This window comes from Meleagris gallopavo, chromosome Z, assembly GCF_905368555.1.
Source record: "Meleagris gallopavo chromosome Z, MGAL_WU_HG_1.1, whole genome shotgun sequence".
NCBI lineage: Eukaryota > Metazoa > Chordata > Aves > Galliformes > Phasianidae > Meleagris > Meleagris gallopavo.
In genome coordinates this window covers 1873199-1885145 of record NC_139435.1, presented here as the reverse complement: position 1 = coordinate 1885145, position 11947 = coordinate 1873199, and the positions used below count along the sequence as shown (strand labels likewise).

Below are 11947 nucleotides of genomic sequence, written 5' to 3'. Positions count from 1 at the left end.
CAATGGGTGTGGGGGGACGCGGGCTCCGCTCGCCCCATTCCCTCCATCCGAGGCAGAAGGCGATGCGGGCTCTGAGGCCGCCGCTTCAGGCTCCGAGAGGTCCAGGAAGGCCTGCCGGAGAGCGCCGTCCCCCAGCGCGCAGCCCAGCGTCGCTCCGGGTGGCTGAGGAGGAGGCTGCAGATAGGTGGGCACTGGCAGCGCACCTGGCGTGCGGGGCGGCCAGAACATGCAGAAGGGAGGGTAGAAGGCTGCATCCTTCCTGCCGGGCCAGAAGAGCCCAGAGAGCCCCCCACCGCCTGCTGTGCCCCCTCCGGTTTTATGGGCTGCCGTTCCTCCGAGGGCATCACCCGCACCGCTGCCCTCCTCCTTCTTATGGCAGAGCCCGAAGGCTGCGGGGAAGCCGTAGGGATGCGGGAAGAGCCCCCCACAGCCTGGAAACTTCTGCAGCACTCCTCCGAAGGCCCCTTTGCTGGGCACTGGGATGAGTGGGTAGCTCCGCGGGCTCTTCCCTCCTGCCACTGCCACGGCCTCGTGCAGTTCTTCATCCTCCTCGAAGCGTGGCCTCTTCTGCTGCAGCTCTTGGGGAGCTGCGGCCAGAAGGTGTGGGGCCAGCAAGCCACCCCCCACCACGGCCGCTGCCTTCACTGAGCCCAGCGCGTGGCACTGGGGGACAGCGGCGGTCCCGGGAGCGGTGGCAGTGGGTGCGGGCGGCAGTGCTCGCTTGCGACTTCCTCCATTGAACATGGCCTTGACATCCTCCCAGGCAAAGACCAGCTCGTCCTGGGGGCTCTTGTCGGTCAGCTTGAGGTGGCGGCGCCAGGAGTTGAAGTTGGCGGCATCGGGCTGCGTGTATTTGGCGTCAGGAGTGCGGTGCGAGTGAAAGATGAATTTGTTGGGGGAGAAATACATACTGCAGTAGGTGCACTTGATGCACTTGGCGCGCGAGCTGTTGTAGCGGGCAGGGATGAAGCTCCCCCGGCATCCCCAGGCGCACTCATGGGACACGTCGAAAGCGAAGTTATTGGGCAGCTTGGGTGGACGGTTCTCCCCCAGGAAGGATTTGCAGAGCCTCTCTGCCTCCCGCTTGGTGATCATCCCACAGCGCCGCGATGAGATGGGCATGGCCCCGGCACGCCGCAGGATCTCCAGCTGCACTGGTGTGCACTGCACGCAGGTGATGCCCAGAGCCACGCGTCGGTTGTGGATCTCATTGTAACTGAAGTTTTTGAGCAGCGTGTTGGAGATCTGTGCCAGGCACAGCCTCTCCTGCCCGTCGATCACCAGCGAGACGATGGGGATGCCGTAGAGGATCACCTGCCCCACTTGGTTGGGTTTCATGGCGGCGTGGCCAGCACGCTGCTGCTGGCTCATGGGGTCCGGTGGGTACGCGCTGGATGGAGATGGCAACAAAATGTCCGTGGGAGTGGGCAGGGGGCTGGTCGCCATCTCTTCAGTGCCAGGGGGGCCGCTGTGCTCCGGCTGTGGGGAGAATGAGAGATGTGGAGCTGTCAGCAGGGCAGAAAGAGAGGGACACAGAGTCACTGGGGGCCCTGTCAAGAGAAGGGGAGGAGAAAGGGGAAGGGCAGGGTGAAGGGGAAGAGAAACATGTCCCCGAGCTGTCCCGGCTCCCTAAATGCCCTCCCTTGAATTTGCTGGGAGGGAGCACACACAGCACCGCTCTAAAGCTATCTGCGGGAAGACTGATTCTGCACCGAGCGCTTCTCAGCTTCTCCCACCCCATTCCCTACTCACTGCCTCTGCATTACCATGCACATCCCACCCAGCATCCCCATAAATCCCCCAGCCGCCGTAAGGACCGTTCCCCACCGCACCCCGCGGTTGCTACGCAGCCCCACCGCCCCAATTCCCAGCTCTCTGTCTGATCCCCGTTTTACCTCCGCGGGCCACCGCCGGAGAGGACGCGCATCCCCGCGGCCGCACGGCCCCTGCCCTCTCCGCGGAAGAGGAGGAGGAGGCGGCGGCAGCGCGGAGCTACGCGCTTCTCTGGGAGCCGCCCCCCCCGTGGGCACGGTGACGTCAGAGCCCGGGGGGGCGGACAGGGCCGGACCCCCCCCGCCGCCCCCATCCCTTCCTTCGATCCTTCCCGGACGAGAAGGGGACGGGACGCCCCGTCGGGGTCCCGGGGCATCGCGCAGCCTTCAGCTTCCTGAAGAGCCTCGAGCCGGGACGGAGTCTCGGGAAGAGGCAGTGGAAAGGGGGCTGTGTTTTTGCCTTTTTTTTCCCATTCCTTCCTTACTCCTCTCCCCCTTTCTTTCTTTTTTTTTTTTTCCCCTTTCCTTTCTTTTTCTTTTTCCCTTTCTGTTTTCTTCCCTTCTCCCCTCTTTTCCCCCTTTCATCTCCTTTTCTCCCTCTCCTTTCTTTTTCCTATTTTCTTTTATTCCTTTTCCTTTTTTCTCCCTTCTTCTCCCACCACATTCTATTCTTTTTCTCCATTTCTTTTTTTCCCTTTTCCTTTCCCTCCTTCTTCCCCCCTTACTCTCCTTTCCTCTTTTCCCCTTTCTTTTTCTCCTTTCTGTTCTTTTTTTCCCCTTTTCTTTCTTTTTTTCCTCTTCCTCTCCTTTTTTCTTTTTTCCATTCTTCCCCCCCCCCTTTTCTTTCCCCTCCTTCTTCCCCCTCTACTTTTCTTTCTTTTTTTCCCCTTCTTTTTTTCACCTTTCTTTTTTCTCCTTTCCTTTCTTTTCCCCCTTTCCTTTCCTTCTGTTTTCCCATTTCCCTTCTTTCTCCTACTTTTTCCATTTCCTTTCTTTTTCTTTCCCATCTCCTTTGTTTTCTTCTCCCTCTTTCCCCCCTCCCCCCGCTTTTTTTTTTCCACTACAATATGAGCCACTTTGCCTCCAAGAAAATGAACACATTCCCTGAGTATATTTAGCAGTCAGAATTTTCAAATATTACTACAAATTACGGGGTGGAAGAAAAGATAAAGGAGGGGAAATAAAGTTGATTTCCAGCCCCAAACAGCTCAAGCATTCCACGCACGGGCGAGGATGTTGGTACCATGCTCCCCTTCAAAACTGCCATTTCCCAAACCTGCTCTTGCTCAAAACACGGCGCAAATGGGATTTTTCTGATTGTACGATGCCCCCAGCTAGAGAAAAAATAATATCAAAAATCACAGCAAATAATCTGCAGCTCCTTATTTTCTTTTCCAAAGCAGGTGAATAAAATGCAGGGGAAAAAAAAAAAAAAAGTGCATATTTCACGACGTTCTTCTTGCTGCGGTGCAGACCAGTGGGAAGAGCTAAAAGACAGGAGAGAATTCCAAATTGCTCTCCTGGAGTGGGAAGAGCAATGTTTCCTAACACCCCTCCATTTTTTTTTCCTTTTTACAAACCCGCAACCATCTCAGCCTTCCTCGCCAGCCCCCAAATATCACATAAGCGTGACATTTGCACTTTATTTCCCCTTCCTTTTCCCACCTGTCCAGGCGAAAATCTCAGCGCCGATCTGTCCCAGAGACACCCACGGCGATCCCCGAACTCTCTCCGCTCCTTTTTCCACCAGGCATCAAAACGGCGAGGCCCCCCCGTTCACTAAAAAAATATATATATATATTAAAATTTTTTTTTTAAAGAATCCAAAGTCTCCTTATTACTTCTGTCACTTCTTATTAAACTCCACTCTCCGCCTCACAGAGGCTCCCCCCTTTTCTCCCCTCCCCCCCCCCCCCATTTCTTTTCCCGAGCCTCTCCTGCGCAGAGCCCGCTGCTTTCCGTGGCCATAACCTCACACTGGTGACATTTTAATCAATGTTTCCTAGCCGGCCTGACGTGAATTTTACACTTCCAAACTCTCCTCCGCCAGCTAATTGATTCCAATTGTTTCATTGCTTAAACCCGAGTCACGCATCGCTTGATCTATGACAACGTCGAGGAGAAAATCTCCCTTTCTCTCTTCGCTCGCTGTCAGCGGGGGGTACCGGGAGGAGGTGCCCGCTCCCTGCGGGCTCACCGTGCGCTCTCCCCCGCAGCGACCGCCTCCGGAGAGCGGTGGGGACCCCCGGAGGACTTTGCTCCGACAGTTCCGGGGAGAAGTTAGAGCGAGCTTCGGCCCCTGCTCTGATCCTCGGCGGTGGAGGAGGAGAAGTAAAAGAAAAGAATGCTTGGGTTTTGCGATGCGCCTTCAACGAAGCCCCCACCCCGAGCTAGGGCCTCGGAGCCTGAAATTCAAACTCGGTGCGAAGTCGTTCATCATTGCCCGCCTTTCATTTCACCGTCATTAAACACAAAGCTAAGCGAAGTTTGGTCACCTGCTCGCTTCCTCTTTGCAATCTGTGGGAAAAGCTGAAGGGCTTCCTGAATTTATACTGTGCGCGGATATGAAAACGCACGGGGACTTGTGCTGCGCGTGCACAAATCCCCACAGACAGGAGAGTGCCGGTCAGTGCGTAGTAACCGGGAACAGCCCACAGCAGCATCCCCGGCTTGGCGGACCTCCCCTAACTGGGAAAGGGCTGGTCCGCTTCAGCGAGGCTACGCTATACCTTTCATTACTTTCCCTTTGCTTAAGCCTGTCGGGAAGTCTCGTGGAGTAGCACGGCGTAGAGCTTGACCTCGTCTGGCAGCAGAAAGCTCCGTGCGCCCAGGGACCGGGCGGCTCCCGCAGGTGGCCCCGGGCAGGGTGCGCCCTCACCGGCCGCTCCGTCCGCCTCCGACCCCTTGGCCACTTCCGCGTGCGGGTCGGAGCCCAGCCTGCACCCCCGGCGAGGAGCGGGGCGGGCAGCCAGGATCGAGGGGATGTCCGTGCTCTTTCCCCGTAGATCTGCCGCCCCGAGTTACTGTCCTGCTGCCGTTCATTGACTTTGCCGTTTGGAATAGTTAGGTTAAAGAGGAGAGGGGTAAGAGGACAAACTTCTCTCGGAAGCCTGGAAAGGACAAACACACGAGTCCTGGCTTCTTTTCCCGTCTTGCCTACCTCGCTTTTGCCTTGGAAACGAGGCGAAAGCAGCGCATCCACTTCGCTGCGAATCGCTTCGTGAAAAAAAAAAAAAAAAAAAAAAAAAAAAAGGAGCAGCGAAGAGAAGAGGCCAAGTTTAACCCACCTCATCCCACTCTCCTGCCCTTTATTTACTTCCCCGGCGCTTAAATACGAGAGGAGCGCACGAGGAACGAGACAAGCTCGGTGCGCTTAAAAAAAAAACACAAAGAAAACCACCCCCAGCACAGATCCATCCCCTCCTCCCACCCCTCCGCATCCCATTGAAACTCACAGCCGTGAAAGTAGCGCACAAGGTATCGTTCTCAACCCCTTTTCTCAACAAAATTTAGGTAGCAGAAGGGGTTTTAAAAATACTTTTGGCTGTATATTTCGCTGCGCTGTACGGCGTCCAGCGGAGCCCTTTGCTAAGTATTATTTTTGTAATCTCTTCTTATTATATGGAACAGAAAGCGGAGAGGGCATTTGGAATAGAGATGGTCCCATCTGGAAAAGCCCGCAGCTCATTTAGATCGCATCACTTCGGGCTTTTGTCTCCGCTCCTGAATAACGCAGCTAGGCACAACAAAAGGGCAGAGAGCTGCGCGGAGTTTTTCCAGCGGGGAGAGGACGCTTCGGAAAGACGCATATAATGATAACGGGGAAAAACGCGAGCTCCTCCCGGCGCTTTTAATGCACGGGCAGAGTTTGGGGATGGGGTGTTTCGGGGCCGTTTGCCACCCCTCCGACTGCTGAAAATCGGCGCAAAATGAAGGATGGAGGAATAAAGAGCGCCTTTTCTCTCTGCTAACTTCCCAATGCGCTCCGAGCGGTCAGAACGGAGGTGAAGGTACGTACAGAGCTCAGCGCTCCCCCCGGGGAAGGCTCCCCCCGCCCCCGGCACCGAACTGCAATTTGCGGCTCTCATTCCTCTCCTGCGAGGAGCAGAGCGGTGAGACGCATCCAGCCCGGAGCTCTTCCGTGCTTCAAAACAAAACAAAAAATCCGCGATTTGCTTTTTGCCCTGCCTGGGGAAGCTGCGGATTTGGTTGTGGGTGAATTAGCCCTTGTAGGGGGAAATAAAATAAAATAAAATAAAATCTCAAAAGAAAATCACCTCAGCGATTGATTTTGCTTACAAATGCGTGAATTGAAGTGAGCTCCTCCCGGCAGGACCGGGTTTGCGTTAAGTGTTTGAAAGAGCAACAAAACTTCGAAGCAGGGAACATCCCAAGTTGGAAGGGACTCATAGGGAACATCGGATCCAACTTTCATCAGTGGGTTTGAGACCGACGAATTGGAACTTCCCAGAAAACGTGACGCGATGGGGCGAAAACTCATCACGTCAGTGAATAATTCACTTTTCAGAACCCAGTAACCTTGGGTGTCTTAGAAAGCAGCTCGTGCAATCAGGCAATTACGACGAGCGCTGAGAGTTTCCAAGGAGATATAATGAAGCAGCTTTAATTACTATCTTGAAATTAAAAATGTAATATACAGATTTAAATTTATTTTAACCTAAATTGTGTATAAAATTATATGGCTTTTTTTTTTTTTTTTCTTCTCAGGCTAAGAAACGAACTGCCACCGCGCTCACCACTAACAAAGTCTGAAGCACTTTCCCAACCCCTTTCCCAACGCACAGTAATAATGATACATTTATCATTACTGATGACCACCCACTGCTTTATTATTGCTTTGTTGCGACGATTACAATCAAGAGATTTCTTTATTTACTGTTAACATTCACTTAAAGCTGAATGTTAATGACTCTTCTGAATTCACCAAAGAGTTATCGGGTATATTTTAGGAGTAGTTACGGTTCGGATTTCAGAAATGGTGTAAAAAAGATGTGGAAAGGCTGAGTGGTGCTTTGCTTTTTAAATTATTATTGTTATTCCTAACTCTTCGCTCTTCTGTTTGAGTCGGATTTCCAACAAAGAGTTGCAAAAGGCTTTGGCATAATGCACGCACTTGCCTGTAGCTAATTACGCGAGTATTTTATTACAGGAGATTCATTCATTATTGATAAATGTTTGCAGTAACTTCCTGCTATGGAGAGTTGTATTTTATGAGGAACAAACAACCTGTGGGGATTGGGGTCGGCTGGCTTTTACTGCTCTCCTCGACAGTTCCCACTACTTCGGGATCCACCTCGACTCCTTCTGCCTCTCTGCATCCAAACACAACTTCTGTTCCCTTCCATCTCCATATTCCCTTCCCCTTCTCATCACAATTTCATGGTCATGGCCAAAAATAAGAGAGGATATCCCACCTCGAGCACGCTTTCCCTAAAGACACCTCCATATAAGCCGTGTCTATGGGATGCTATAGACCACTGTTTTGGGGCAGCTGATGGGCAGGAACGATGCAACAAGCACGCAGCCAAAGGTTTGGGTGGAGAGGGCTTCCCCCGTGTGCACATGTTTTGTGCTTCAGTTCTCGCACCCCAACTCCTATTAACAAAATAACATAAATAAACTTCCCCCGGAGCTGAAAAGCAGAGATCCCACTCTGCAACCGCTCGCTGTCCCCTATCCCACCTCTCTCAACTCCTCTTCGTCCACTTCTCATCCGAGAGGGGACGGAGGCCGAGTGTCCGTCCCCCTTGCCCACCCAAGTTTGGGGTCCGGCCGAGCCTTTGTGCCTCCCGCCCGCTCTCCAAACCTGATCCCAGCTTCATGATTGCAGAGGAAAATAAATAAAATCGAGGCAGCCGAGAAACGCAGAGGAGGACAGCACAGCTCCATCGCACCGCTCCCTCCCAACACTGCGGCTCAAACTCGTGGGGGGATAAAAAAGAGCGGAACCCCCCAGACCCACATCCACCCTAAATGCCGTTATCCTCCTTATCACCATAACCACCTCCGCGAAGGATTCCTTCCTCCCCATCCTATTCGAGCTCACCGCCAGCCCCCGCATCTCACCACCAGACCCATAGCTCACCCACAGCCCCACAGCTTACCTGTCCTCCCCAGTTCCATCAGGCGCCTCCCGGATCGGGCTCCGTGGAAGTTTCTCTCCCGCCCGTGCCGCCGAGGATGTGCCGCGGGTGGGTCGGGGCTCGGACGCCTTCTAGCAGCCACGCAGAGCCCTGCAAGCGGCGCGATGAAGCCGCCCCTTCCCCGGCCCCCTCCCCTCGCTAGGAAAAGGGGGGGGAACCGCGGTCGCCCCCGCCCCACCGCTCCCGCCCTCAGGGTCGGGCCGCCGCGACGGCTGCTGAGGATGGATGGGAACCCCACTTTGCGCCTTATAAAGGAAGAACTGGGGGGGGGTTGGGAGGAGGGGGAGTCAGATGCGCTGTGTTGGTTGGATGGGCTTTGCTTCCCAAAACCTTCCCCCCTCCCCCTAAAAAAAAAAAAATAAAAAAAAAAATAAAAAAAATAAAAAAAATGTATGTTCCTTCACTGCTTTCTCTACAAAATGAGGGTCCCGAGTAATTTGTGAGGCAGCAGAAGTACCCTTCCCAGCCTAGCACACCCCTCTGAATGAGAAATGGGATCAGAAAAGATGGGACACCTCTCAAACCCCCCCCTCCCCAAATCCTTCCCACCGCCGTCCCCACAAAGCGCTTCACCCGACGGGGCGGACCGCGGCGGCTGCTTCAAAACACAAAGCCGGAGCTCTAATGAGTTCAATTACAACGTGGTAAACACAGCGCCTCTACGCTTTAATTAAGCCGGCTGTCCAATTTGAACTCATTAGTAATTCATTAAGAGAACAGCCTTGCGCTGGCTGCGAGGAGGGGAGTGCTGCTGCCTGCGCGTTTTTCTGTGCGCCTACCCCGAGGTAAGAAAGAATGGGACCAAAGTATTACGGGATGGATGATTGTCTCTTTCACCTTACAGCCAAGGGGCTCCGGCCCTTAGGGACGTGTTGGCCTCACCCCTTTACCCTCCCCGTCGGGAGGGGTACCCAAAAGAGTGGTGACAGGGAAGAGGAGTTTTGGGGGACGTTCCCGAATTTACAGCCCCCATTCCCCGACCCTCTTCTTCAGGTTACACATTTATGCGGGGGATCACAGTGCCCTGTCCGCAGTGGGATGTCCAAGCCCCATGTCCCAGCCGAGCTTAGGTGTCCTCAAAACTCCTTGTCAGTGCTCACTGGGAGAGGTTTCTCATCATTGTACAGAAAACAGCGGTATTTTTGTGCCAAAAAATGTTCTTTTTTTTTTTTAACACCTCCCTTTTTTTTTTTTTTTCTTTTTCTCCTCCTCCTCCTCCTCTTCTTGTCTTTTCTTTCTTTTTTTTTTTTTTTAGTGGAAAAAATATATATTTGAACCATATCTGGGCCAAGAAACAGGGTCAAATATACCCAAGCAGCAAATTCAGTTCAATGCATGAAGCCAAAGGGTCTGCAGGGCCTCTCCCCCCTCCCTGTGGAGCTTAAGGGGTGTGTGGAACTCCAGGATCTCCCTGTAGCCCCCACCCAAAGCCGTGCCGCAGCCCCTTAATGCTGCGCTTTGCTCAGCTGCTGCAGGGGAGATGGCACTGAAACGGTTTTGGGGGGCTCTGAATTTCCCATTGAGGCTTAGAGCATTTTTTTCTCCAAAATACAACATCAGGGGGATACATCCCCCCCACCCCTTCTCCCCAACCCCATCCCATTAGTGTTTGATTATTTGCATTGTAAGCATTGTTGCTATTTTATTACAGCTCCATCACACTGGGGTTGCATTCATCTATTTGGACAGATTGAAATTTCATTTTCTTTCTGATTTTTTTTTTTATTTTATTTTTTATTTTTTATTTTTTTATTTTTTTTTTTTGTAACTACTTGGCATGCAAAATGAAAATATGCAAAGAAGACTGAGCAAAGTTGAGCCCAATACCCCCTCACTTGCTATGGCTTCGAAGACTGACAAAGTGCCCCAAACCCATCAGCATTTTCAGATTCATGTCTCTGCTGTCCCCCACCCAAATTTGGCAGGGATCTCCCAGAGGGGCTTCCATCTCCAGATGTGAGCTGCCAAGGAGCAAATCCTTCCTGAAGAACCCTCTGGGCAGAGCTCTCTAAAAGAACCTCCTATTAAGAGCCTCCTCCAAGGAGCAGATTTGCAGCAGTTATCTCTTCAAGGCAATTTCCAACACCCCCCCCTCCCCCCTCGCCCCCACTACCACAAGTAGCAGCCCCTCTCTTCTAGTTTTGATTTTCTTTTGGCTCCAGGCTTGCCGAAACGGATTGACTGGAATTAGGAGATTTGGATATTGCTCCTCTTGATGTCAAAGGATTTCATTTTATTTTATTTTTCCAAAAGAATACGATAAAGGATCAGGTCCCGGAGGAAGCAAATCTGTGTGCTCCCTGCCATCTCCCCCAGAGCCTCCTGGTATCAGTCTAAAAACCATCATGAAGCCATTGGGCTATGATCCTTTTTATTACCCTGGCGTTCATCTAGGATAGGTACATAAAGACCGTTAGGACAATTAATCTGAATTAATTTCCAAAGTGAATTAAATTAAATGGAAGGAAGACCACCTGAATTGCAAGAACAACCTTTGCAGGAGTTTCACACCGTTCATTTAATTAATCCACTTTTAAATCCCCAACTTCATTCGTGTTATTTTGCTGAGTGTCCTCATGTAGGTGAAACCTTACAGATAGTGGGAATTCCTCTGAATTCCCTCTGGTTCTCTTTGGCCATGGCACAGAAATGGTGCAGCCGTAAAGGAGCTGTGCATTTTGCTTTTGCATGAGGCTAAACTTATAAAAAAATCTTTTCCCAAATGTGTCTGGGTGTTGTTTCCTCTCCACCTGTAGCTCGGTGTGTATTGATGCTGTACATGTGTATGTACAGTTGTGCTGTGGTTGCCTTTTCTTTGCTCTGTTTGTTTAATCCATTAAATCTCTTTTCTGTGCACCTGAGTCTCCCATTGAGAGAGCTGGAGCTGGAGGAGCAGTGGGATCCTGTGGTTGTGGGGTAGAGCTGTGCCTTCAAAGCTGAAAAGGAGAGGATGGCAAATCCCAAACTCATGGCCACTCAGGGTCTAACAAAGGAGGAATTTACAAAGGAAAATCTCTTTCAAAGAGCAGAGACCCTTCTTCAGGGGAGTGAGGTTGCATGGTTTTATAAAGGCTGTCAGTGCAGTTTTCAAGCAGTATTGAGGTATTAGTGCTCTGCCAGTGCTCTCCTTTTCATGGTGCCTTCTGAAGACAGTGGGAATTATTCTTCCTTCTGAAATCAGTGACTGTAAGACAGGACTCATAAAATCACAAGACATCCCATGTTGGAAGGGACCCATAAGGATCATTGAGTTCAATTCCTAAAGATCTCTATATGCTTTTCGTAACCAACACTTGCAATTGCCTATTGGGATTCCTAGCTCTCCAGGTCAGCAATGATCAGATCAATCTGCTCCAGGCAACTATTTGTTCTACAAGTCCCAGGCTGTCATGCCAGGAGTCAACAGACTAATCAAAACACTTTCATAGAACTGTTAAGGTTGCAAAAGACAACAAAGTTAGTGCTGCTGGGTTGGGGTTGGACTAGATGATCCGTTAGGATAATCCGTAAGGTTAGATCCGTGGTCGTTTCTAACCTTAATGATTCTATGATCATCAGATCCTATCACCAACCCATGGCCATCATGCTCACTAAACCCTGTCCCTCATGTCACTTTTAGCCTTTTGCTCAAGATGCAGTACAACAATCTGTTTTTTCAACATGGAGTTCTCTGTTTTGGTTTAAAGTAGCAGAATCACCAAAATAGCTTCACAAATAACAGGATTTGCGGGGTGAAGTATGATGGTAAGATCACGCCAGGGGACACACAACATTCTGGAATTTGAAGTCTTCAGTTCGATGAGTACTGAGTGACCTTCCAGAGAGCCATTTATAACCCAACATTTTAAAGATAAGCTCTCAAATGAGATTGGCCTATGAGTAATCTATTTTGCTACCTATCTGTCCAGGCTGGGCAATTCTGAAAATCAATCTACTTTGAATAGATATTTCTCGGTAGAGTTACCCAAGTTAGAAAAAATATGACCTCTTCTTTAGGCTTCAGTTTATGCA

At 51.2% G+C, this 11947-nt stretch overlaps 1 protein-coding gene across 1 annotated transcript in view; it reads right to left on the bottom strand.

Annotated features, from left to right (window-relative positions):
* SKOR2 (SKI family transcriptional corepressor 2) overlaps positions 1-8013 on the bottom strand; it is a 25363-nt gene extending 17350 nt beyond the window's left edge. Inside the window, exons 1-3 of the mRNA XM_085213736.1 lie at positions 7898-8013; positions 3438-3551; positions 1-1479 (exon numbers count right to left, since the gene is read on the bottom strand). The exon at positions 1-1479 is cut by the window's left edge and continues 594 nt beyond it. Coding sequence (XP_085069862.1) covers positions 1-1446 — 1446 coding nt within the window. The 5' untranslated portion in view covers positions 1447-1479; positions 3438-3551; positions 7898-8013. The remainder of the gene's footprint in view (positions 1480-3437; positions 3552-7897) is intronic.
* Between the last annotated feature and the right edge of the window lie 3934 nt (positions 8014-11947).